This window comes from Phoenix dactylifera, unplaced genomic scaffold, assembly GCF_009389715.1.
Source record: "Phoenix dactylifera cultivar Barhee BC4 unplaced genomic scaffold, palm_55x_up_171113_PBpolish2nd_filt_p 000360F, whole genome shotgun sequence".
NCBI classification, from domain to species: domain Eukaryota; kingdom Viridiplantae; phylum Streptophyta; class Magnoliopsida; order Arecales; family Arecaceae; genus Phoenix; species Phoenix dactylifera.
This window is the reverse complement of record NW_024067817.1, coordinates 254,809-281,609: the sequence shown is the minus strand read 5'-3', so window position 1 is coordinate 281,609 and position 26,801 is coordinate 254,809. Positions and strand designations below refer to the sequence as shown.

General features: G+C 42.0%; 1 protein-coding gene across 6 annotated transcripts in view; it reads left to right on the top strand.

The window, feature by feature from the left end:
• The window catches only part of LOC103713185 (TLC domain-containing protein 4-like), a 49,370-nt gene extending 38,000 nt beyond the window's left edge, over nucleotides 1-11,370 (top strand). For 4 of the 6 annotated variants that reach the window (XM_039118495.1, XM_039118494.1, XM_039118492.1 and 1 more), the window contains 2 exons: nucleotides 10,827-10,886; nucleotides 10,971-11,370. In XM_039118495.1, the coding sequence (XP_038974423.1) occupies nucleotides 10,827-10,886; nucleotides 10,971-11,099 (189 nt within the window). In that variant the 3' untranslated portion in view covers nucleotides 11,100-11,370. Of the gene's footprint in view, nucleotides 1-9,185; nucleotides 9,395-10,826; nucleotides 10,887-10,970 lie in introns of all 6 variants that reach the window. The other 2 variants (XR_005508072.1, XR_005508073.1) reach the window with 1 other exon arrangement.
• Nucleotides 11,371-26,801: the final 15,431 nt, after the last annotated feature.

Sequence of the window (26,801 nt, the reverse complement as noted above, 5' to 3'; positions counted from 1 at the left end):
TCGGACGCGTCCTGGCGCTTTGGTATCAGCGTGACAAATGTGGCCTTCCAGTCGTCAGGCATCCCCGCTCGACTGAAGAAACACAAAGCTGCTTCCACCACAGCAGTCCGGACAATATCCCAGTATCTCCGAAAAAAGAAAGGAGGGAATCCATCTGGACCCGGGGCCCTATTCTCGCCCAGAGCCCAGATCGCCGCTCGCACCTCCCCCTCCGTCACTGGTCGGACCAACAGGGCATTCTCGGCCGGCCCGATTTGGGAATCAGCTCGCGGGAGCTGGCCAACTGCGGCGGGCCCACCATCCTCCGTCCAACGAGAGCGAAAGAAGTCGAATAGGATATGGCTGATCGCCGAATCATCCTCAGTCCTGTGGCCTAGCTCATCCCGTAAGGAACGAATCATGTTCCTCTGTCTTCTGATAACCATGGATCGGTGAAAGAAACTAGTGTTCCGATCACCCTCTCTGATCCACTGAATTCTAGATTTCTGGTCTCCAGAATATCTCATGTTGCCGCAGGATCGAGTGGTGGGTGGCGAGAAGACCCCGGAGGCACACCATATCGGCCTCAGGAAGTGCGCCCACCTGATCTTCTCTTCTTTGGAGGTCAACAATCGCGACCTCCACTTCCTCCAGCTTCTGGAAGATGTTGCCCACTACCTCATGGTTCCAACGGCGTAGCCGTCGCTTAGTCAACTCCAATTTACGTGAAACCCTTTGCATGGCGTCACCGCGAACCGGCATACCCCAAGCTCCTCGGACAATGTCCCAGGATTGAGGGAAAGACAGCCATACCTTCTCGAAACGGAATGGGCTTTGGTGACTCGAGCCCGATACCGCCGAAATCAGCAAAGGACAATGATCCGAAGCAATCCGGGGAAGATGACTGACCCTATAGGAGGGAAATCTGATAAGCCAGTCGGTGGAAGCAACAGCCCTATCCAGTCGCTCCCACACCCTAGCTTGGCCGGACTGGTTGTTACATCAAGTGAACTGCGGACCGGAAAAGCCCAGATCGACTAGGCCATTACGCAAGAGGAAATCGCGGAACTCCCTTTTATCTGCAGTGTCTGTGAAGGCCCTACCCCCTCGTTTCTCACTACCCGCCAAAATACAATTGAAATCCCCCACCATTGCAGTTGGAAGACCCTGAGCAATTAAGTGGGTGAGCTCATCCCACAGAACTCTCCTAGTCCGATAGTCGGTACTAGCGTACACACCGCTCAAAACCCACGGAGCAGCATTAGGTTCCGAAATGATCATGAGGACCTGTTGGGAGCAGTTATGGAATACGTCGACTGTAGCCACACCCCGCTTCCACAGAGCCACGATGCCCCCGGACAACCCCTGGGAATCCACAGCATATGACTCCCAGTCAACCTCAAACCGTCGTATAGCACGACCAAGACCTCGACCAGAAAGGCGAGTTTCATAGAGTAGGCAGATCTCTGGACTATGGATCTGGACCAACCTCCTAAATGATGACATGAATGCCGGCTTAGCCGCCCCCCTGCAATTCCACGCAAGAATCCTCATGGGGAAAAGTCCGAGAGGTCGGCCACAGGAACATCAACCCTCTGGGCCATAGGGTCCAACACCACCTCATGGATGGGGTCAATCCACTGACCCTCATCCGCACTCACCCCAGAGACAACTCGCAGCACTGCCGCCTTCACCCATTGTACGACCGTCGAGTGATCCGCGGACCTGCAAGCAGCCCCCTCGGGGCCACTCGAGTCACCTACCCCTAGCTCCATAGGTGCAGGCATATCCCGCTCTGCCAAGAAATCACTCATAGGGCAGACAGCGCAGGCAGAAACCCCACTAGTCCTAGGTACATCGACCGGATCAGGCCTGCCCGAGACACCATCCCCCTGCCCCACATCCCCCTCTAGAGGGCCTAGAGTGGAGAGCATCGCAGCTGGCGGATCCACTCCCAGGGTCTGGGCCCCAAACTGGAAGTCGTTGGGCCCCGTGAACTGGGCCAGTGGATCAGGCCTGGTCTCAGGCCCCATATGGCCCAGTTGGGCCGTGAACAGTGGAAGGCCCCCGCCCACAGGGGCCTTCCCAGGGAATCCCGTGCGTGGCCCAGCCGATTTGGGCCACGCACCAAGCTCCGCGCGACGGGCCTGGGGGACCGTCGCGCGGTTCACCGTACGAAACACGCGGGGCACGCGTGCCCCGCGTGCCACTGTCCCGGCCGAGCCACCCCTGTGGCCCGCCCGCCCCCGGCCCAGGGAGCGGCCCAGATCCGTTAGCAGCCCAGTATTTCTGGGCCGCTTCTTAGGCTTGACAGTGGCCTGGCCCGCCGCTCCAGTCGGCCCGCCCTGATCCGACGAGTCAGCCCGGGACTCAGACGGCCCGGACTCGTCAGCCACAGGCACCGGGTCGACGCGTCCCACGGGCGGGGCCGTGTCGACTCGGGAACCCTCCACGCGCCCGTCGGAGGCCAGGACCGCCACCCCCGGCGGGGAGTGGTGACGGGCCACCTTGACGGGCTTTTGCCAGCCCTCGAGATCCGGTGGGGACACCGGAGGGCTAGGCGAAGCAATCGGCGGATCCGGCTGAGAAAGGGGCAACCCAGCGGAGGGCTCGGTCGTCTTCCCCAGCTCCGGCGGCCCTTTTCCCCGCGGCCGTCTGGCACGGGAGGTCACCAACCACGGGCCATAGATCGGGCCAGGGACCTCCTCTTCAGGTGAACTAACGCCGGTCGGAGCCGGAGCCCCAAACCGGCACACGGGCCCGAGATGCCCGATTCTTCCACACCGAACGCAGAGGTCCGGGATGCTCTCGAAGACGAAAGGCTGCCAAATAGCCTTCGTCCTCCCGAGTATCCGTATCCCTGGGAGAAGAGGCGCGGATGCGTCGATGGCCACCTTGACACGAGCGAAGCCCATAGCTCGTCGGCCCTCGGTGACACCGTCCACCGCCATTGGCCTTCCTACCTTGGCCGCAATCTCTAGAATGGTCGAAGTCGACCAATATTCCGGGAGGAGCCCAGGTAGCCGGAGCCAGACCACTACGGTCTTGACCGGAGTCTCCCTAGGTAGGAAGTCCGGCGCCCACGGCTCCAAGGCAACCAGTTGCCCTGCCACCACCCAGGGCCTCTCCGCTAGGGCGCGATCCCGGACCTCCGGCGACCGGAATCGCAGAGCGAAGTGGTCTTCGGCAAGGGTCATCGCCACCACCTCCCCTGTTTTCTTCAGCCGGGCAGCCACGTCCTTGGCCACCCACTCGACCGGCACCCGCCGGCCGAGGCTCCGGTCGACAAGTGCTAGCCCCTCCCACTCCCGGCGGGCAGCCTCAATGGGCTCCTCCGGGAGCTCGAAGACCGATGGGAAGTGAAGGCTCAAGCGAGCCACCTCCTCCTCCGTCAGTCGATGGGTGACCCAGGGCCCGGGCCGCGTCCAACCACCCGGTCGGTCCCCTTTTCCCCCCTTACCCTTAGACGTACCTGGTCCTTGAGCTACCACCTCCGCCCAAGACCTCGTCGACGACGATGCCGCAGTCTGCTTCGTCGAGGCAGCTTCCGCCGTCGCCCCCGACCCCGGCTCCCCGACTGAGCCCGCCGACCCCTCCATCGGCATCTTCCCCTTCATTGGATCCCGTTGGCACCCTGCAGAACAAAGGAACTGGGTTCACGGGATGGCCCGGACACAGCAGAGCTCCCCCACCACCGCTCAACGCCGGCGAAGGAGACCGTTAGCACAGCAATCCTTTCTCTCTCCTCAGAGTTTCTCACTCTAAAGAGCCGTTGATGCTTTTTCTCTCTCTTTCTCTTCTTCGCCGAGTTCTACGCCGTAGCATGAGCGCGATACAATCTCCGCGGGTGGGCTTAGAAGGCACTTTTTACATCCATTTGATATAGTTTAAAGTCCATAAAGCATGCAAATGCTAGAAGTAGTCTAATAGCCTCTAATCTAGCTACGGGAGCAAATGTTTCTTCAAAATCTATCCCTTCTTCTTGATTGTATCCCTTAGCTACAAGCCTAGCTTTATTTCTTATAACTACTCCATTTTCATCTAACTTATTTCTGAAGATCCATTTTGTTCCAATTACAGAATTATGCTTTGGTCTTTCAGTTAATGTCCATACATTGCTCCTTTTAAATTGATTTAATTCTTCTTGCATAGCATTAATCCAATTTATGTCATGCTCAGCTTCTTCATAAGTTTTAGGTTCTACTTGTGAAACAAAAGCAAGATAATCATTTAAATTTCTTAGAGAGGATCGAGTTCTTACCCCTTGTGATGGATCACCAATAATCAAGTCTTTGGGATGTCCATGTGCGTACCTTCATTCCTTTGGCAAGTCTTGAGATTGTGGTGGAACATGATCATCTTTCTTTTCCTTTTCATCTTCCTTTTCTTGATTTGGCACGTTATTAAGATTCAGCTTTTCAAACTCAATAATTCCTGCATCATCATCAAGAATACTTTCTCTCCTAAGGGACTCACTATCAGACTCATCAAAGATAACATTTATTGACTCTTCAACTACAAGAGTTCTCTTGTTGAACACTCTGTATGCCCTGCTAGAAGTAGAGTATCCTAGAAAGATACCCTCATCTGACTTGGCATCAAATTTGCTTAGATCCTCCTTGCCATTGTTTAAAATAAAACATCGACATCCAAATACTCTAAAATATTTAGCAGTTGGTTTCTTATTTTTTCAAAGTTCATAAGGAGTTTTTTTTGTTATCGGACGTATTAAAACACGATTTAAAATATAGCAAGCAGTGTTTATAGCTTCAGCCTAGAAGTACTTTGGGAGATTTGACCACATAACATAGTGCGAGCCATTTCTGCTAAAGTCCTATTTTTTCTTTCAATAACCCCATTTTGTTGGGGCGTTCTACGTACTGAAAATTGATGTGAAATACCGTTTTCATTGCAAAATTCTTCAAAGTGTTGATTTTCAAATTCAGTTCCATGATCACTTCGAATTGCAATTAAGGTAAAATTGTTTTCAGTGTAATGTTTTTATAATATTTCAGAAATGCTGAAAATGCTTTATTCTTATGTGCAAGAAATGAAATCCATGTATATCTTGAGAAATCATCCACTATTACTAGTCCATACTTTTTTCCTCCTAAACTTGTGGTTCTAGTAGGTCCAAATAGATCCATGTGAATGATTTCAAAAGGCCTAGTGGTTGACACTACATTTTTCGATTTAAAAGATGATTTTGTTTGCTTTCCTAATGTACATGGTCCACAGATTTTGTCTTTTTCAAAAATCAATTTTGGCACATCTTTTATCAAATCCTTTTTGACTAGTTTTGATATTAAGTCCATACTAGCATGTCCTAGTCCACGATGCCATAGCCAACTTGTTTCATTTTTCTTTTATTCATTAGTGATTAAGCATAACCCATTTTGCTTGGCTAAGTCATGAAAATCTACCATATAAATGTTTCCATGCCTATGTCCCATCAGTACAATGCTATTATCTTTAGGATTTGTGATTATGCATACTGAAGCTTCAAATGAAACTTTAAGACCTTTATCACAAAATTGACTTATGCTAAGTAAATTATGTTTCAAACCATTAACCAATAAAATATTTTCTATAAAAGTGGATGGAGTGATACGAATTTTACCCTTTCCAATGATGAGTCCTTTTCTATTGTCTCCATAGGTTACCGCTTTACCCTCCTTAGATTCCAAGGTGACAAATTATTCAATATCACCTGTCATGTGTCTTGAACACCCGCTATCTAGATACCATCGTCTATCCTTCTTATTGGCTATAAGACACACCTGCAATCAAGATCAAGGATGTACTTTAGGTATCCAAACTATGTTGGATCCTTTAGGGTTAGTGTTTGATGTTCCTTTTGGAACCCAAATTTTCTTGTATTTTAGCTTACTCTTTTCATTCAATTTGTTATTGCTGAACTTTCTAAAATTACATTCGTATGCTTTGTGTCCTATTTTATTGCAGCAATGACAAGTTGTATTTTCATTTTTGGCTTTAACAAATATGTTCTTTAAGTATTTTTTCTTCTATTTGTTTTATATCATAATCCTGCTTTATGATATACAGCTTTTTGACTATCAAGAATCATATTTAATTTAGTTGAGCTAAGTGTAAACTTGTCCACTAAGGATTTATATTTTTCTGCATCTTCTTTTAGTTTGAAATTTTAAGTAATTAGACTTTTAGTTTAATTAGTGAACTTCCTACTTAATGTTTCATAGTCATTAGATAGTTTCAGCTTTCTTTCAAAAGACATTGATTTTCATATTTTAGAACTTTATTTTTATTGATTAGTTTCTTGTGCTCTTCCATAAGATCTAAAAATGCATCATGTAATTTTTCTACTGTAAAATCACACTCAAGTTTAGAATCTACCTCATCGTCATTGGCCATGTAGCAGATTTGGGCCGTCTCTTGTTGATCTTCCTCTTTCGAACTTGATTCCTCACTTTTACTCCATTCAGCCATGAGGATCTTCTTTTTAAGTTTTCTTGCCATCCATTTCAGTTTCGGGCAATCTATCTTGAAATGCCCGGGCTTGTTACACTCATAGCAAATCGGCACTTCTTTTTCTTTCTCTTTTTCCTTTCCCTTTTCCTTGCTTGAGCTGCCTTTGAGGAAGGGCTTCCTTTTATGAAATTTCTTCTTCCCTCTCATGAATTTTTTGAATTTCCTCGCGAGCAAAGCCATTCCTTCCTCATCATATTCCTCCTCATCATCAGACTCCTCTGATTCAATGTCTTGTTTCGGAGTCGTGGACTTCAAGGCAATGTTCTTCCTTTTCTTAACCTCTTCTTCTGAATTTTGCTTCATGGTCAACTCATGGGTCATGAGTGATCCTAGAAGCTCTTACAATTGTAGTGTATTGAGGTCCTTTGCCTCTTGAACAACGGTAACATTGGCCTCCCAAACTCTTGGTAGAGATCTGAGAATTTTTCGCACCAATTCCGAGTTAGTATAAGATTTGCCTAAACTTTTTAGTCCATTTATGATTTTCGTGAATCTAGTGAATATTTCAATTATGGACTCTGTGGACTCCATTTTAAATAATTCATACCTATGTACTAACATATTTATTTTTGACTCTTTAATCTGATTAGTTCCTTCATGTGTGACTTCTAGTTTATCCCAAATTTCTTTGGCGGAGGTGCATGTAGATATTCTATTGAATTCATTTACATCTAGTGAGCAGTAAAGTACATTAATTGCTTTAGCGTTTAGTTGCGTTAGTCTTTTATCACTATCATTCCAATCTATTTCAGGTTTAGGAATGATTGTGCCCTCTGATACTACTTGTTGCCCAAGGTGACAATCCAAGAGGGGGGTGAATTGGATTTTCTAAATTTTCAATCCCTTAATTAAATTGATAGATAAATAAGTAGTTTAGTTAATGTTAATTAAGTGCATGTAGTGAAGTTAAAAGAACACACAATGCAAACACACAAAAAGTATAGTAGTTCGGTGCTCTCCTAAGCACCTACGTCCACTCCCCAAGCGTCCCTTGGGAATTTACTATAATCCCACGGATTACAGTTGGATTGTTTTCCGGGCTCACAATCCAAAACCTTTACACCTTGGTTTTTCCGGGATCACCAATAACTTATATTGGTTTTGCGGGCTCACTAACAACCTACAATGTTGGTTTTACGGGCTCACTTACAAACCTTACAAGAAAATTGAAAAAGGAAGAATTTGAAACTCCTAAATGAGCAAATATAACAATTATACACTAAGAGAAGAGATGAGAAATAGTTATCGCTTTGAGGATGCTCTTCTCTTCTTTGCTGAGGTTACTTCACTTCACAATGGGTAGGTGGAGCTGTTGAATGCACTCTCAGATTGCTCAACCACCTCCTTTTTGGGATTTCAATGAAGAACCTTGTTGAAGAGCATTAGAGCTTGCTTTCTCTTGAATATGCTATTGATTTTTGCAAAAGATTCTTTCCTCTAATGAATAGTGTCTCTTAAATACTTTCCAACCTCTATTGGTCACTCCCCATTCGTTAGATTTGAAAAACTAGCCGTTACTGGCCGTTGAGAGCTCAAAAAGTGCTTCTGCAGAGCTAGCTGTTATGCCCTTGCCCGTGCTGGGGTCGACCCAAGCTTTCCTGGGGTCGACTCAAGTTACTGTTCCTTAGCCTTGGGGTCGACTCAAGGTTCTCTGGGGTCGACTCAAACTTTTCTGGGGTCTACCCCTGCTACAGTGGGGTTAGCCTTCTCAGGAACCACAAAGACTTGTTTTTCGGCTGTTTTCACTGGGGTCGACTCATGCTTTCTTGGGGTTGACCCGTGCTACAGTGGGGTCGACTCAAGCTCCATTGGGGTCGGCCTTCTCAAGTATTCCAGAGACATGGTTTTTGACTACTTATCCTGGAGCTGGCTCATGTTCTCTTCCGGTCGGCTCCACTGGGGTCGGCTTAAGGAATCTTGGGGTCGGCCCTCTCAGTAAATTCCAGAGAGTTGTTTTCTTGAGGCTTTGAGTTGGGGTCGGCTTATGGTTCTTTGGGGTCGGCTCCTCTCCAGGGGTCGGCTCAAGGATACTTGGGGTCGACTCCACTTACTGTTCATCTGTGTCATTTTTCAAAGGATGTGCCAGGAGGTTCCAAAATATGCCAGGGTCGACTCCACTTCTTCTGGGGTCGACTCATACACTATCCCAAGTATGTTGCTCCGTGTCAGTGCGTGCCATCTGTATCAGGGTCGACTTCAAACTTCTTTAGGGTCGACTCAACTCACAATTTCCTGCATCTTAAGGTTAGACTAATTCATATAATCAATTGAACATATTTCAAATAATTTTGAGTGTATACTCCAATAGAACTTCATACCCTGAACAATGAAAATTACTGTTTTGCCCTTAAGAGTAGATTTCACTTGAAATTTTGCTGAATTAGATTTGAAGGCTCTCTATCATTTTTCTACTACAAATTTTATCTCGTTGTTAATCATTGGAAGTCGTCTTGATCTCATTCTCTCAATATATTATGAATGTATCGAGGGTGTCGTATATATTAGTGATGTATCACGTAAAACTGTGTTATTAAATTGATATTCACTCAATTGTTGTGTTAATCATCGAAATATTACTATCATCCTTAGACGAAACTGCTGATTTTTTTCTAAGTTATTCAGCACAACATGTTCAACATGTTCTTATGTCTCACATGATGGTTGCCATTGACAAAGTTAGCTTTTCTATCTCACAGATCTCGTACACGTTCAACATGCTCTTTAATATTACAGTGGCGAGGTGGCATCTTGAAACCATGCTCTGATACTGATGCCAAGGAGGTGTTGAATTTGGGCTGAAAACTCAAAGGAGTAAGGGTATGTATGTCAATGTAATCAATTGTGACGAGGTAGAAATCTCACGAAGGCACAACGCGGGGATGGATGGTAGTTGAAAGAAGAGAAGGTATGAATCACTTTCTTCCAAGGCCGAAACCACCATCTTGGCTAGCCACTCCAAGGATACAACTCTTACAACGCTCACTCGCAAATCTTAGGAATTCACCAAAAGGGAGGGGAGAGAGAATAGAGAGAAGGCAAATGAGGAATAATTCCCACAATAAAATTTTCACTATTCAAGAATTTCAAGTATCTCAAGGATGACTACAAGAGGAGCCCTAGTGAGAGTATTCATAATAATACAAGGAGACTCTTTTCTTCAATTTCTAACTCGAAGAATCTTAACTAGTGGCTTTCTTAGCAATATCCAAAGTTCTCAAGAAAAAGTTCACAAAAGTTCTCAAAAGGAAAGTCCATAAAAGTCAAAACTTGCTATAATTAACTAACATCAAACTTTTCTATCCGAGATAGGAAAATAGCTAATCATCAAAAACTAATCGTATCCCGAGCCGGGGCTTGCGACTCAGGCAGCCAAGACTCGCATCCAATTCAACCCATGCCCACTCGGTCAATCATAGATGCTCCGGCATCAAGACTATTTCCCATGATATCAAAGTTGCTCAGATCCTCATCAACTACCCAATTTGGGACTGAATTTATGAGGTATGTCATCACAAGGAACACAATTGGGGTCCAATATGTTCAGAGACATTTTTAGGTTAAGGAACCAACAGAGCTAGCAAAGGACTCTAAGCATAGTGTAATAAATTTATTATATTTAGGGCCTAGCGTCAACTTTTTTCTTAATGATTTCTGACATCAATTTGATTTTTCATGTCTTCTAATAGGTTTCGAAGTTTTAATCTGACCACTAAAGGAAGAATTATTCCTAGGCCATGTACTTGTATGCTTACTGCACACCTTAAGAGCTCTCGTCACGAGGCAGATGCATGAACTTTTAGACTAGCAGTAAAATTTGTTGGTTCCTTGGTGAGCATAATTTATCCCTGGTGTTGAGTAAACTATATTCTTATAAAGAATTTCTTCAGACTATATTTAGATTCAGAGATTGATGTTTATGAAGGAAACTAAAAGAGCGAAATCTGAAGCTTTTTGTAGTCCCATTTCAATTGGTTCTTATGTTTCTTGTGAAATATTTTTGGTATTATTCTTTTGAGGAAAGCTGGCTGTTAACAAGTAGGGTTTTCAATAATTGAAAATCAGGATACAGTGAATGGGCTGTAAGAAACATTTTTTTAACCAAACCTTAAAGAACACTCACAAAGTCAGAGTACCGGGTGCATAGAAGATATTTCTATTTAGGAATTTTATTTTGTTGAAACTTCAAGTACAAATTGCATTGTATCAAGTTTATAGTCATAGAAGAAGCTGACATATAACATTATTATAATTTTTCAATCAGCTCAATTTTGTTTGATGTTTTTTTTCCAACCTTGTTGAGCTCATCTGTCTCCTAATGAATTAGTTACATTGTGCAGGCTGCAAGAATCTTTTTGTTCATTTACTCATTTTACCACATTTATCTGCACCATGATCAGGTATTAAGTTTTCTTCTCTTGAATCATTCATGTATATTGGAATTTGTACTTGGCTTTATTTTCTTTGTGGTACAACCATGACAGATAAAACAGGTGCATACATTTGGTTATCTCCTAGTGTTTGTGGTGCCATCAGCTCTAGCAGTTATGAACACAATGTGGTTTGGAAAAATTTTGAGAGGACTCAGGAAGACATTGGCTAAGAGGCAGTGATATGTGAAGGTCTTCATATACTGTTCTCATATCTTGTATTGTGGTACATGTTCTGTATTTTTTTTTGTATAAAATCATGTACTTGTTATCTTCAAATGAAAAGAGAAAAAAAGAGAAGGCCTAAGAAAAGGCTAACTAGCTCAGAAGTCTAGGGTTAGAATGGCTTCATTTTTTTTTCTTTCAATTCTATTCTTGTATATTTATACAATGCATATAAATATGCAATATTTTGTTCCCTCTTAAGTGCAGGAATAGACAGATGTTTATCTTTCACATCACTTGTAATGTTCTGAAGATGAAGGTTGGCTTGTCAAACACTTGTAATCACTTTAGGATTGTTAACATACTATTTTACATTAATAGTGGTGGACATCGAATATTAGGTCTTAGTTTTAAGCCATTGGCATTATTGTGGAGTAGGAAGAGCTTAAATGGTTTTTGGTTTGAGGATGATAATGGTATTTTGATGATTAATACAATGATTAAGAGTATGTTACAAGTTAATTCGATACATCATTAATAAGTCCGTCACTCTCGATACATTAGTATAATGAGATTAAGATGTATTTCAATGATTATTAATGAGATAAAATTTGCGATAGGAAAGGGATAGTGAATTCTAAATTCTAATTCGGCAAAATTTCAAGTGAAACATACTCTTAAGTGGACAATAGTAATTTTCATTGTTTGGAGTATGTAGCACTACCATGACATATATTCAAAATTGTTTAAAGTTTATTTCATTGATTATATGGATGAATCTAATCTTAAGTTGCAGCAAAGTGTGGATTGAGTCGACCCCAAGATTGATTGAGTCGATCCCAAGATTGATTGAGTCGATCCCAAGATTGATTGAGTCGACCCCGGCACATCAAGAAACCATCTGGCACACTTCTGCAAAAATGGCACGGATGAACAGTATTTAGGTCGACCCAAGCAAAGGATGAGTCGACCCAATCCTCAAGCCTCAAGAAAACAGTTCTCTGGAAACTCTAAGAGGGTCGACCCAAATGAAACTTGAGTCGACCCCAAACTTGAGTCGACCCCGAGTTAACATGAGTCGACCCAAAGGCAATGACATTCAAAAATAGGTTCTCTGGAAATCCTGAGAGGGTCGACCCAAGTGGAAGTTGAGTCGACCCAACTGAACCTTGAGTCGACCCAAAAAGTGTTGAGTCGACCCAAGTGAAGGAAGGCTGAAATACAAGGTTCTGTGGTTTCTGAGAGGGTCGACCCCAATGGTGCTTGAGTCGACCCAAGTGAAAGTTGGGTCGACCCCAGTAAAAGTTGAGTCGACCCAAGCACGGGCAGAAGCATAACGGTTAGTTCTGCAGAAGTACTTTCAGACCTCCCAATAGTGAGTAACGGCTAGTTTTTGAATTCTAACCATGGGCTTGTCCAATGGATGAAGGAAACTATTTAAAGTGACACTATTCATCAGAGGAAACATCCTTTTTGCAAAATATCAAAGCTTACACAAGAAAGACAAGTGCCCTAATCTTCTTCATCCAAGTGCTTCATTCAAGAGTCAAAAGGAAGTGGTTGAGCAGATTCCAAGAGATATTAAGTGCTCCATCCATCCTTGAAGAGTGAAGCATTCCTGACAAAGAAGAGAGAAGTTTCATCAAGCGATAACTATTCTCTAAACTCTTCTTTGTAGCTTATAAATGTTATATTTGCTCATCTAGGAGTTTCAACATTCTTCTTTCTTTTTAATCACCTTGTAAAGGTTGTTGGTGAGACCGTAAAAACCAACGGTGTAGGTTTATTAGTGAACCCGTAAAACCAATTGTGAAGGTTCGTTGGTGAGCCCGTAAAACCAACATAGGTTCTTGGTGATCCCGGAAAACCAAAGTGTAAAGGTTTTTTGGATTATGAGCCCGGAAAACAATCCAACTGTAATCCGCGGGATTATAGTGAATTCCCAAGGGGTCGCTTGGGGAGTGGACGTAGGTGCTTAGGAGAGCACCGAACCACTATACTTCTTGTGTGTTTGTATTGTGCATTGTTCTAATTTCACTCACTCATCAATTGACTAAAGTAAGATAGTAAAAATTAAGAGAAACCAATTCAACCCCCCCTCTTAACTTGTCACCTTGGGCAACAAGCGGTATCAGAGCTAGGTGCTCATATAGTATTTGTTGATCTCACAATCAAGAGACAAAGATCATGACAACTCAAGTGGGATGTTCTATGAGTGGGGCAATCCACAAATAGACCTCCTCTATTTAATGGCACTAATTACACATACTGGAAAGCTAGGATGAGGATATTTATTCAAGCTCTAGACTATGAATTGTGATATATTATAACTAGAGGACCTCACACACCCATAATTAGTATAGAGGGCACTATCATTCCCAAACCAGAAATGGATTGGAATGATAATGATAGAAGACTAGCACAATTAAATGCTAAAGCAATAAATGTACTTTACTGTTCACTAGATGTAAGTAAATTCAATAGAATATCTACATGCATCTCCGCAAAAGAAATTTGGATAAACTTGAGGTCACACATGAAGGAACTAATCAAGTAAGGAGTCAAAAATAAACATATTAATACATAAGTATGAGTTGTTTTAAAATGGAATCCACTGAGTCCATAACTGAAATGTTTACTCGTTTTACGAAATCATAAATGGGCTAAAGAGTCTAGGAAAAGTCTTATACTAACTCTGAATTGGTGTGAAAAATTCTCAGGTCTCTACCAAGAGTTTGGGAGGCCAAGGTAACCGCAATTCAGGAAGCAAAGGACCTCAATACACTGCAATTGGAGGAACTTCTAGGATCACTCATGACCCATGAGTTGACCATAAGGCAAAATTCAGAAGATGAGGTCAAGAGAAGAAAGACCATTGCCCTAAAGTCTACCACTCCAAAACAAGAAACTGAATCGGAAGAATCTGATGATGATGATGAATTTGATGAAGAAGGAATGGCTATGCTTGAAGAAAATTCAGAAAATTTATGAGAGGTAAGAAGAGATTTCATAAAAAGAAACCCTTCTTCAAAGGTAGCTCAAGCAAAGAAAAGGGTAAGGACAAAAAGAAAGAAAAGGAAACACCAATTTATTATGAGTGTAACAAGCCGGGCATTTCAAGATAGATTGTCCGGAATTAAAGTGGATGGCAAGAAAACTTAAGAAGAAGAACTTTATGGCTGAATGGAGTGAAAGTGAGAGTCAAGTTCGGAAGAGGAAGATCATCAAGAGACGGCCCAAATCTGCCATATAGCCAATGACGATGAGGTAGATTCTGAACTTGAATGTGATTTTACTGTTGATGAATTACATGATGCATTTTTAGGAACTAATGGAAGAACACAAAAAACTGATCAATAAAATAAAGTTCTAAAAGAAGAAAATCAATCTCTTATCAAAGATAAGCTGAAACTATCTAATAACTATGAAACATTAAGTAGGAGACTCACAATGAAACTAAGAATCTAATTGCTGAAAAATGTCAAGTTTAAAAAAGATGCTGAAAATATAAATCCTTAGTAGACAAGTTTACACTTAGTTCAACCAATTAAATATGATTCTTAATAGTCAAAAAGCTGTGATATGATAAAGCTGGATTAGGATATAAAACAAATAGGAAACAAAAATACTTAAAGAATATATTTGTAAAAGCTAAAAATGAAAATATAACTTGTCATTGTTGCAATAAATTAGGACATAAAGCATATGAATGTAACTATAAGAAAGTCTAGCTACAACAAATTGAGTAATAATTATAAGCTCAAATCCAAGAAAGTTTGGGTTCCAAAAGGAACATCAAGTACTAACCCTAAAGGACCCAACATAGTTTGGGTACCTAAAGCTCATTCTTGATGTTGATGCAGGGGTGTCTTGCAAGCTAATAAGGTGGATAAACGATGGTATCTAGATAGCGCTGTTCAAGACACATGACCGGTGACGTAGACCAATTTGTCACCTTGGAGTCTAAGAAGGGTGGAGTAGTAAACCTATGGAGACAATGGAAAAGGGTATATCATTGGAAAGGTAAAATTTTCATTACTCCATCTACCTTCATAGAAAATGTCTTATTAGTTAATGGTTGAAACATAACCTACTTAGCATAAGTCAATTTTGTGATAAAGGGTTTAAAGTCACATTTGAAGCATCAGTATGCATAATCACAAATCCTAAAGATAATAGCATTGTACTTATAGGACAAAGGCAAAGAAATATTACATGGTAGATCTTCATGAATTAGGCAAGAAAAATGGATTATGTTTAATTACTAATGAAGAAAAGAAAAATGAAACAAGTTGGCTTTGGCATCGTAGACTAGGACATGCTAGTATGGATTTAATATCAAAACTAGTCGAGAAGGAATTAATAAAAGATGTGCCAAAATTGATCTTTGAAAAGGACAAAATTTGTGGACCATGCTCATTAGGAAAACAAACAAAATCATCCTTCAAATCAAAGAATATAGTATCAACAACTAGGGCCTTTTGAACTCATACATATGGATCTATTTGGACCCACTAGAACTGCGAGTCTAGAAGGAAAGAAGTATGGACTAGTATAGTAGATGATTTTTCAAGATATACATGGGTTTCATTTTTGGCACATAAGAATGAAGCATTTTCAGCATTCTTGAAATATTATAATAATATCATAAATGAAAAGAAGCTCACCTTAATAGCAATTCGAAGTGATCATGGAACTGAATTTGAAAATCAACACTTTGAAGAATTTTGTAATGAAAATGGTATCTCACATCAATTTTCAGCAACCTAGAACGCCTCAACAAAATGGGTTGTTGAAAGAAAAATAGGACCTTGGCAGAAATGGCACGCACGATGTTGTGCGAGTCAAATCTTCCAAAGTACTTTTGGGCTGAAGCTATAAGCACTGCTTGCCATATTCTAAATCGGGTTTTAATACGACCTATAACCAAGAAAACTCCTTATGAACTTTGGAAGAATAAGAAACCAACCGCTAAATATCTTAGAGTATTTGGATGTAGATGTTTCATTTTAAACAATGCAAGGAGGATCTAAGTAAATTTGATGCCAAGGTCAGATGAAGGTATCTTCTTAGGATACTCCACATCTAGCAGGGCATACAGAGTGTTTAATAAAAGAACTCTTGTAGTCGAAGAGTCAGTTAATATCATATTGATGAGTCTGATAGTGAGTCTGCTAGGAAAGAAAATATCCTTGATGATGATGCAGGAATTATTAACTTTGAAAAATTGAATCTTGATGTCGTGCCAAATCAAGATAAGGAAAATGATCGCGTGCCACCACAATCTCAAGACTTACCAAAGGAATGGAGTATGTATATGGACACCCTAAAGACTTAATCATTGGTGATCCATCTCAAGGGGTAAGAACTCGATCCTCTCTTAGAAATTTAAATGATTATCTTGCTTTTGTTTCACAGTTAGAACCTAAGACTTATGAAGAAGCTGAAAAAGATACCAATTGGATAAATGCTATGCAAGAAGAATTAAATCAATTCAAAAGAAGTTAATGTATGGATATTAACTGAGAGACCAAAGCATAACTCTGTAATTGGAACAAAATGGATCTTTAGAAATAAATTAGATGAAAATGGGGTAGTTATAAGAAATAAAGCTAGACTTGTAGCTAAGGGATACAATCAAGAAGAAGGGATAGATTTTGAGGAAACATTTGCTCCCGTAGCTAGATTAGAGGCTATTAGATTACTTCTAGCTTTTGCATGTTTCATGGATTTCAAATTGTATCAAATGGATGTAAAAAGTGCCTTCTTAAACGGTTTTATAGAGGAAGAAGTATATGTAGAGCAACCTCCTGGTTTTGAGAATCATGAATTGCCAAATCATGTGTTTAGACTACATAAGGCATTATATGGATTGAAGCAAGCACCTAGGGCTTGGTATGATCGACTAAGCAAATTCTACTAAATAATGACTTCAGTAGAGGAAATGTAGATAAAACACTTTTTCTCAAAAGAAAAGACAAAAATCTTCTAGTGGTACAAATATATGTAGATGACATAATCTTTGGTGCCACAAATGATAATCTTTGCAAAGAGTTTGCTAATTTAATGCACGGAGAATTCGAGATGAGTTTGATGGCAGAACTAAGTTTCTTTCTCGGATTACAAATCAAGCAAACCAAAGAAGGTATTTTCATTCATCAAACTAAGTATGCAAAGGAAATATTAAAGAAGTTTGGAATGAAAATCACAAGAAAATAAGCACCCCAATGAATCCCACTAGTAAGCTAGACAAAGATGAGAAAGGAAAAAGTATAGATTATGAAGCTTGTATAGAGGCTTTAATTGGATCTTTGCTCTACCTTACTGCTAGTAGACCAGACATAGTGTTTAGTGTGGGAATATGTGCTAGATACCAATCAGATCCTAAGGAGTCACATTTAAGTGCTGTTAAAAGAATCCTTAGATATTTAAGAGGAACTACAAACATAGGATTATGGTACTCAAGAGACTCCTGTCTAGATTTGCTTGCCTACTCAGATGCAGATTTTGCTGGATGCAAATTAGATAGGAAGAGCACTAGTGGAACATGTCAATTTTTAGGAAATAACTTAGTATCATGGTTTTAGCAAAAAGCAGAATTCAGTAGCACTGTCAACGGGCTGAAGCTGAATATATAGCTGCGGCAGTTGTTGTGCTCAAGTACTATGGCTTAAGGCAACAACTAGAGGGACTATGGAGTTAAACTAGATAACATTCCTATAAAGTGTGATAATACTAGTGCCATCAACCTTTACTAAAATCCGGTTCAGCACTCTAAAGCCAAACACATTGAAATAAGATATCATTTTATTAGAGATCATGTGCAAAATGGAAACATATGTATTGAGCATCTATGTACTGAGAAACAATTAGCTGACATATTCACAAAACCTTTGAGTGAAGATAGATTTGCATGCTTAGGAGGGAATTAGGCATATGTGATCCTTTTGATGAAGGGAGATATAAAAGAAGCAAGCTGTCTCATGATACTCTCCTCCCATGTTCTAAAAACCCATGAAACATTAGTCAAACTAGTCATCTATAATTCCTTACTCATGTATCATTGTCCCAGTAAGAATTTGTAAGGATTGGAAGAAAGAAAAATTTTAAAAGGGAAAAGGAACAGAAGAAAATTTCTGAACTAGGGTTGACCCAACCCAGAATGGGGTCGACCCAACGTTGAGTCGACCCAAGAAAAATCTTAGGCGTCGACCCAACGACGGGACCCCACTGTTAAAAGGGGACCCGTGAGCAATCTAGGGCACTGTTTTCACTTTGTCCTCTTCCAAAAAACCCTATTCCCCACTCTCAAATCTCTTCCAATCATCTCCAAACAGTAGAAGGAAGCTTTCCCAAGCCGTTAGATCAAGATCTTGAAGAAATGGGAACCAAGAAAGCCGTAGCCAAGCGATCCGGGAGGGTTTCACGACCACCCGTGTTGAAAGAGATGCTACAGAGCCTTCTACAGTGTCTCCACAAGGTGAGACACGTGTAGGAGCCTCCTCCTCCTCCCCTCCCCTTCAGTCCAACTGCGAAATTTGCGGGGGAGACCGGTTACCACGGGAAGAAGGATCCACTCCGAGTTTTTGGATCAAGAAGGGTTTCGTTGGGTGATTGGATCCGAAGGCAAGGATGGAGTATCTTTGCTCCCTAGATGTGGTGATCTACCCAGGATTGGTTCTGTGAGTTCTATGCCTTCCTGAAAAACTGGAATGGGAGGGCTTATATCTGAAGTCCGAGGAGTAAGGGTTAGGGTTTCTGAAGAAAGTTTAAGTGAGTTGCTTCATCTCCCCTGCGAAGGTGCAACTCCAGAAAAGCCCGAAAATAAGTTGAGAGCCTTGCAGTTGATTCTTGAGAATGAAGACTTTGATTATTCAGAAAATGTAATAGCAAGCTCTCTTTCAGCTGAAATGCGGTTGTTGCACAACTTCATAGGTCGGATTTTGTTCCCGAAGAGCGGAAGATTTGATCTCATTTCTGAGCGAGACCTGGTCGTCATGGAGCACATTATTCAGGGCATTTCCCTGAACCTCCCAGCTATGATACTTAGGCAGATGAGAAAGGTCATATGCAATTCGAGAGTCTCCCTGCCTTATGGTATGATACTCACCCTGATCTTCCGACAGCATGACATATCAGTAGAGGGAGAGATCTCCAGGCATCTACTATTCACTGACACATACACTGCACGATTCCTTATTCACATGGGTTATGAGAAGGTGAACGGGCAGTGGGTACGTGCAGGAGCTGGGATTCAGGGTGATGCACCAGAGGGTGATGCACCAGAGATTGGAGACCCCATCCCTGAGGATGAGGAGCCTACGGATCATCCTACAGCACCTTCAGAGGCTGGACCTTCGTCATCTGTTCCTGCGGGATACACAGATGAGTTTTGGAGTAGGATGACTGAGCTTATGTCAGCTCAGGCGAGGACTATCACTGATGGACTGACGAGCAGATTGGATATTATGACTGCTGAGATTAGCGATCTTAGAGAGTAGGTAGGAGCTCTACGGAGAGAGAGAGAGGTTCATGGACCATCTGTGCCCCAGGCAGCTGAGTCAGAGATTTCGGCACAGAGTCATCCAGCTCACCGAGCTCCACGCCCGACTCAGTCCCATCAGGCTCGACCTCCCCTCGCCACTTATGCTAGGAGGATGAGGACTAGATCACAGCCATTAGATACCCCCTAGGCTGATGTTAGCACCTTTGGTATTAGTGCCTAGGATTTATCTAGTTCTCATATGTATTTTGTGTTGATCATGTACTTTGTACTTTGATTAAGGAACATTGTTTTGTTTTGGCATTAATGTATTACAATGTTCCATTTTGATCAATGAAATTGAACTGTTTATTATTTATTGTGTCTACTTATTGTGTCTATTTGATGATAACAAAAAGGGGGAGAAGGAAGGAAAGAGAAATAAGTTGACAAACAAGGTTGAACATTATATTAGGAAAGACTGTACATTTAAGGGGGAGTAATCTGTAACAATGAAAATGTTAAAATCTAAGATTTAAATCGAATTTCAGAATTTGGCACATACCTTTCACACCTCGATACATAATCTGAAACTCATGCTTTATCTCAAATTTTTGAAGTTTCATCTTTAATGAAATATAAAAGAAAGGGGGAGTAATTCAAAAGGTCAAATTGGAAACATTTGGATGAAATAGGGGGAGACTTCACTCTCAAATTTCAAAAGCTGAAATTCAGCAACTTGAGCCCTTCTAAAACTAATTTTAAGATAAGTATCAATAGGCTCATACGCAATTATTTTGTAATCATCAAAAAGGGGGAGATTGAGGATGATAGTGGTATTTTGATTGATTAATACAATGATTAAGAGTATGTTACAAGTTAATTCGATACATCATAATAAGTCCGTCACTCTCGATACATTAGTATAATGATTTAAGATGTATTTCAATGATTATTAATGAGATAAAATTTGCGATAGGAAAAGGATAGTGAATTCTAAATTCTAATTCGGCAAAGTTTCAAGTGAAACATTCTCTTAAGTGGACAATAGTAATTTTCATTTGTTTGGAGTATGTAGCACTACCATGACATATATTCAAAATTGTTTAAAGGTTATATTTCATTGAATTATTGATGGATGATTTCTAACCTTAAGTTGCAGCAGCAAAGTGTCGGATTGGAGTCGGACACCCAAGAATTGATTGAGTCGAACCCCGGCACATCAAAAACCATTCTGGCACACTATCTAGCAAAAATGGCACAGGATGAACAGTACTTGGGATCGACCCAAGCAAAGGATGATCGAACCCAAATCCTTAAGCCTCTAGAAAATGAGTTCTCTGGAAACCCTGAGAGGGTCGACACAAATGAAACTTGAGTCGACCCAAACTTGAGTCTGACCCCGAGTTAACATGCAATCGACCCAAAGGAGAATGACATTCAAAAATAGGTTCTCTGGAAATTGCTCGAGAGAGTCGACACCAAGTGGGAAGTTGTGAGTCGAGCCCAACGTGACCTTGAGTCGAGCCCAAAAAGTGTTGAGTCCGACCCAAGTGAAGGAAGGCTGAAATAACAAGGTTTCTGGGGTTTTTGAGAGGGGTCGGACCCCAATGTTGCTTGAGTCGGACCCCAACGTGAAAGTTGGGTCGACCCCAGTAAAAGTTGAGTCGACCCAAGCACGGGCAGAAGCATAACGGCTAGTTCTGGCCAAGAAGTACTTTCAGACCTCCCAACAGTGAGTAACGGCTAGTTTTTGAATTCTAAGCATTGGGGCTTGTCCACATGGATGAAGGAAAACTAATTTAAAGTGACACTATTCATCAGAGGAAAACATCCTTTTTGCAAAATATCAAAGCTTACACAAGAAAAGACAAGTGCCCTAATCTTCTTCATCCAAGTGCTTCATTCAAGAGTCAAAAGGAAGTGGTTGAGCAGATTCCCAAAAGATATTAAGTGCTCCCATCCACCCTTGAAGAGTGAGCATTCCTGACAAAGAAGAGAGAAGTTTCATCAAGCGATAACTATTCTCTAAACTCTTCTTTGTAGCTTATAAATGTTATATTTGCTCATCTAGGGTTTCACATTCTTCTTTCTTTTTAATCATCTTGTAAAGGTTTGGTTAGAGGCCCGGTAAAACCAACGGTGTAGGTTTATTGGTAAACCCGTAAAACCAATTGTGAAGGTTCGTTGGTGAGCCCGTAAAACCAACATAGGTTCTTGGTAATCCCGGAAAACCAAAGTGTAAAGGTTTTTGGATTGTGAGCCCGGAAAACAATCCAACTGTAATCCACGGGATTATAGTGAATTTCCAAGGAGTCGCTTGGGGAGTGGACGTAGGTGCTTAGGAGAGCACGAACCACTATACTTCTTGTGTGTTTATATTGTGCATTGTTCTAATTTCACTCACTCATCAATTGACTAAAGTAAGATAGTAAAATTAAGAGAAACCAATTCACCCCCCTCCCCTCCTGGCTTGTCACCTTGGGCAACATGGTTGTTTAACTATTGCAATGATGTTTTATTCTTTCCTATTTTTAATGCATCAATTGAATACTATTTACCTTTTTTACTCTTAGTAGTTGAACTTTTTACTCAAATATTTGGTATCATCAAAATCAAATCTTTTAGATCAACAAATAATTAAGACATGTTTAGTAGACATGAAAGGTTGGCATGCATCAAAACTCTCAAGATGCTTATAAACAGTAAACTCTCAAGATCCTAGTGAGGAGAGTCAGAGATGTACTGGCTGAGTTGGTGAGCTTCGAGTAGGGGGCATTTATTGGGGACGAAGCATCTCTGATAATGTACTGATTGTCCAGAAGTTTATGTGTGATCTTAGGAAGGCTTTACGCAGGAGAAGATTAATAGGCATCAAGTTGGATATGGAGAGAGCATATAACAGGATGGATTGGTACTTTCTGGAGCACTCGTTGGAGACCTTCGGATTTCATCATCAGTGGATCAGATGGGTTATGAGCTGTATTCAAGTACCCTCCTATGCCATTCTGATAAACAGCTCGCCTACGCGGTTCTTCAAGTCCTCGATCGGGCTGAAACAAGGATGCCCGTTGTCCCCCTGTTATTCATCTTATGTTCGGATGTCTTATCCAGAGCCTTCGTAGTGCTACTGAGACCCAGAAATTAGAGCCTTACAGGCTAAGGGCAGGTGCATTCCAGATCTTCCACTTGTTATATGCTGATGACTTCCTTTTGATGGTTAGGGCGAGTCGGAGATTGGCACGGGCACTCTGGACGATTATAGTGGAGTATTGTAGTGCATTCAGACAGCGGGTTAACCTGGCCAAATCAGCTATATGCTATAGTCCTAAGATTGAAGCTCAGGTGAAAGGTGCCATCTCGGAGATTCTGAGGATTAGTGAGCAGGATGGCAGCATACGGTACCTGGGGATCCCATCACCGGCCGTCGACTGTGTAGGATTGATTGCTCCGGGGTGGAGATGACATTTCGACAGCGGCTGGAGGGGTGGCAGGCGAGCACCCTCTCCATGATAGGCAGGGTCATCTTGGCTAGGTCAATGTTGAGCTCTATTCCTTTATACTTGCTCTCAAACACTATTGATCCAGTTGCTTTGCTGAGGTCACTAGAGCAACTGATTCGGAGCTTTATTTGGGGCAGGCATGCATGGGGAGGTGGCACCCATTTGCTTGCTTGGGAGGTCCTCTGTCAGCCGACGAGGAGTGGGGGTGTGGTATCTACTCCCTCCTCACCAGGTGGGAGGTGTTGGCATCTAGGCATGTGGCTAGATTCATTCTGGAGCCAGAGGGTTATGGAGCAGGTTGATGAGAGCTAAGTACGGAGAGCAAATTTCTACTGACCTTTTCAGACCAGGGCGCCAATGCTCTTACATCTGGCGCGAGATGTGTATGCGAGCCCCGCAGGTGCTTCCCCATATCTCGTGGGCAGTGGGAGACGGCCGCAGCATTGATATTGTCGAGGATAGATGGTTGACCGGACTACCGTTATCTAGATGGCCTATCATGTTTGACCTAGTTGCGACGGCCGGTGGCAGAGTGTGTGATCTCCTAGTTTCGGAAGAGAGCAGATGGAATACTGATCAAATCCACCTTCTTTTCAGCGACGCCTTAGCAGAGAGAATATTGGCCACTCTCCTACCTGTAGAGGGGACGACGGATAGGAGGATATGGAGTCCGACAGGGAGGGCGGCAGTGATAATTGGTGATCTAGAGGCGGTAGTGGACTCGGGGCCCACCCGTCAGCTAGACGGCTGGTAGCAAAGTGTGTGATCTCCTAGTTTCCGAAGAGAGCAGATGGGATACTGATCAAATCCACCTTCTTTTCAGCGACGCTTTAGCAGAGAGGATATTGGCCACTCTCCTACATGTAGAGGGGACGACAGATAGGAGGATATGGAGTCCGACAGGGAGGGTGGCAGTGATAGTTGGTGATCTAGAGGCGGTAGTGGACTCGGGGCCCGCTCGTCAGCTGGGAGGACCATTGGATCTGGCAGTTACATATCCATCCACGGGTGGCCCTCTTCCTGTGGAGGATGACATGGAGTATCCTACCCACTAGAGGAGTCTTGGCTCGGAGGGGGATCCGCATACCGGCCGATTGTAAGGGATGCCTAGGGAAGAGGAGACCATCAGCCATGTTTTGTTTACTTGCCCGCGTGCGACTTAGGTTTGGGGGCTTTGCTTTGGCCCACCAGCAGAGTTTTACTTCTTCGGAGGTTTTTCTGAGCCAGTTGAGAGACTCAACTCGGAGGCTGGATATGGCAGAGAGGGGAGTGGTATGGGCATACATGGCATACTGCATATGGCTAGACAGGAATGCGAGGACTTTCGAGGGTAGAGGGTTCTACCCGAGATCAGTGGCGACCAGAGCATCCACCCACACAGCTGATTTTATCAGCTCGGCAGCTTAGAGCTCACCTAGAGGTGACAGGGACATCTGGGGCTTCTTTTTGGCTCCTATAGCGCCCATGTATGCGATTATACTGTTGGTATCCTGGAGCGTCCACCCTCTAGTTTCTTCAAGATGAACTTCGATGGTAACATCTCGGAGGGCGGCAGCAGATGTGGCGTGGGTTTTGTGATTAGAAACCAGGATTCTAGACTGGTTGCAGCCAGAGGTCGGCGTACCTTTGATGAGTCAGTCCCTGTGGCGGAGCTGCGTGCAGCATGGAAGGATCTCGTTCATGCCAGAGTGCACCTAGGTGTGCGATATCGCTTATAGTGATCGACTGGATCCGGAGCGAGGGTGCTAGGACAAACCTGCACCCTCTAGTCAGAGATATTTGCCATCTTCTGGAGAAGTCTGATTCCTTTACTGTCATATATGTATTTCAAAATGCGAACGGTGCAGCGGACTGGGTCACTTCCTTCGCCGCGCATCATTCTGGAGCCGTCACATGAGGGGCTTTGGAGTTTGTGCCATTGGCACTAAAGTGTATTTTGTACGGTGACTATTCTGGGCATCCTCACGGCAGTTTGTAGTAAGACACCGATACACCAAAAAAAAAAAAAAAAAACAAGTCTATCATTGGGCATGTGGTCAAGATGATTGGCTACATCCATGAGTTGCTATTGCTTGGCTTAGAGATGTAGATATGATACTACAAACATTGCTAGTATCTTACAACAGTTTTATATTGAATTATAGTCCAAATGGCAAGTCTTTGACACTCACCAAGCTTCTTCAACAACTCTGGGTGACTGAGGAACTCATTAAACATGTCAAATATCCAAAAATGCCTTATGCATAAGCACTATGTCCTAAAAGGAAATTTAGGTCGAGGAATATTAACAAGAGTAAGGAAGAAGATTCTTAAGAGTCTGAAGGATGCTACGGTAGTAACAAATGCAGTAACACCAAAGCAGGACTAGGTCATGCAGGATACGAAAAAAGAGGACCGGAAATGGTTGAAGGATGCTTCCATTATGGTAAGTGAGGCTACTAGAAGAGAAACCATCATGCATATCTTGATGCTAAAGCACATGGGAAAGTAGAAGGTACTCTCCTGCACATGTATATTAAGGTTGGATCTTATTATCTTGGGCCATGGACAAACTCTAGTGAATCCTTTCCCCTTCTGTAGGAAACGCTCAAAAGCCAAGGTAGGGCTGAAGAAGATGGCATCTTCTGGTTGGAGTAGAGGCAACATAGATAGGCAATAGATATCATTACATCGGGGTAGACATATGTTTATTCCACTGTTATTGTTCTTACTACATTGTTTAGAAGTTTTATATTTCAGAAATGTGTTCTCTGAATGATGAATAGTAGTTTCATCAATTTTCTTTAAATTATAATGTGGTTCTATAGATGACATGGCATATTCGACCTCGACTCGATATGAGTTAGCTCTAAATACATAACTTCTGGTTAATATAATTTCTTTAATATGTTTAGTGAGAAGTTTCCTACTTTACATATTCATAGAAAGTAATAGAGATAACCGGCTACTCTTTGGTATTTCCAAATTGATTCTCTCATCTTTTAGCAAAAATAGTCATATGGTGGTAGACACCTAAATTAGACCATCTCCATAAATAAGGATTTATAGCTATCAATTGACATTTCTAGCTATAGATTTATCTTGTGGAACCTTATGGGGTGTCTTGTTTACAAGAGATCCAGGGGGAAAGTTGGACTTTTTTTGTGTAAAGATAATCCACATATTAAGTGGAAGTTATTGTCCTACATGATTTTGTGCTATATTCTTCATAAAATAGTTAATACATGTATAAATCAAAACATGGAGGACTTGAGATCACTGTTAGAGAGCTTGGATTATTGTTTCTGTATACTTGTGAATAAATTACTAGTTTATTATATGACTATAGCTATAAGATATTCTCGCTACTTCCATATCCCACAAATATTTACCACTTAAATTAAGCAATAAAATTTGCTAAGGTAGCTTATGTTGCAAAGGCTTATCATGGCCTGGGAGGTCATAAGAATATGAGCATGCCACTAATGTTAATCTAAAAAATATCTGAATGGCTTTGAGTGCGAGTAGGAGATTGTTGGAAGTTGGGTAAGGTTTAAAAAAATAGGGTTTTTGTATGGATATCTTTCTAAATATAGAATTTTGCATGAATACCTTTCCAAAATTGATATTTGCATGTATACCCTCATAAATATTTATTTGCTATTCTACCCTTTTTTATTCTTATTTTTGCATATGGTACCCATCCATCTAAGCCGTTAAAAAGAATTAACTTTTAATTAAAATGACTAAAATATC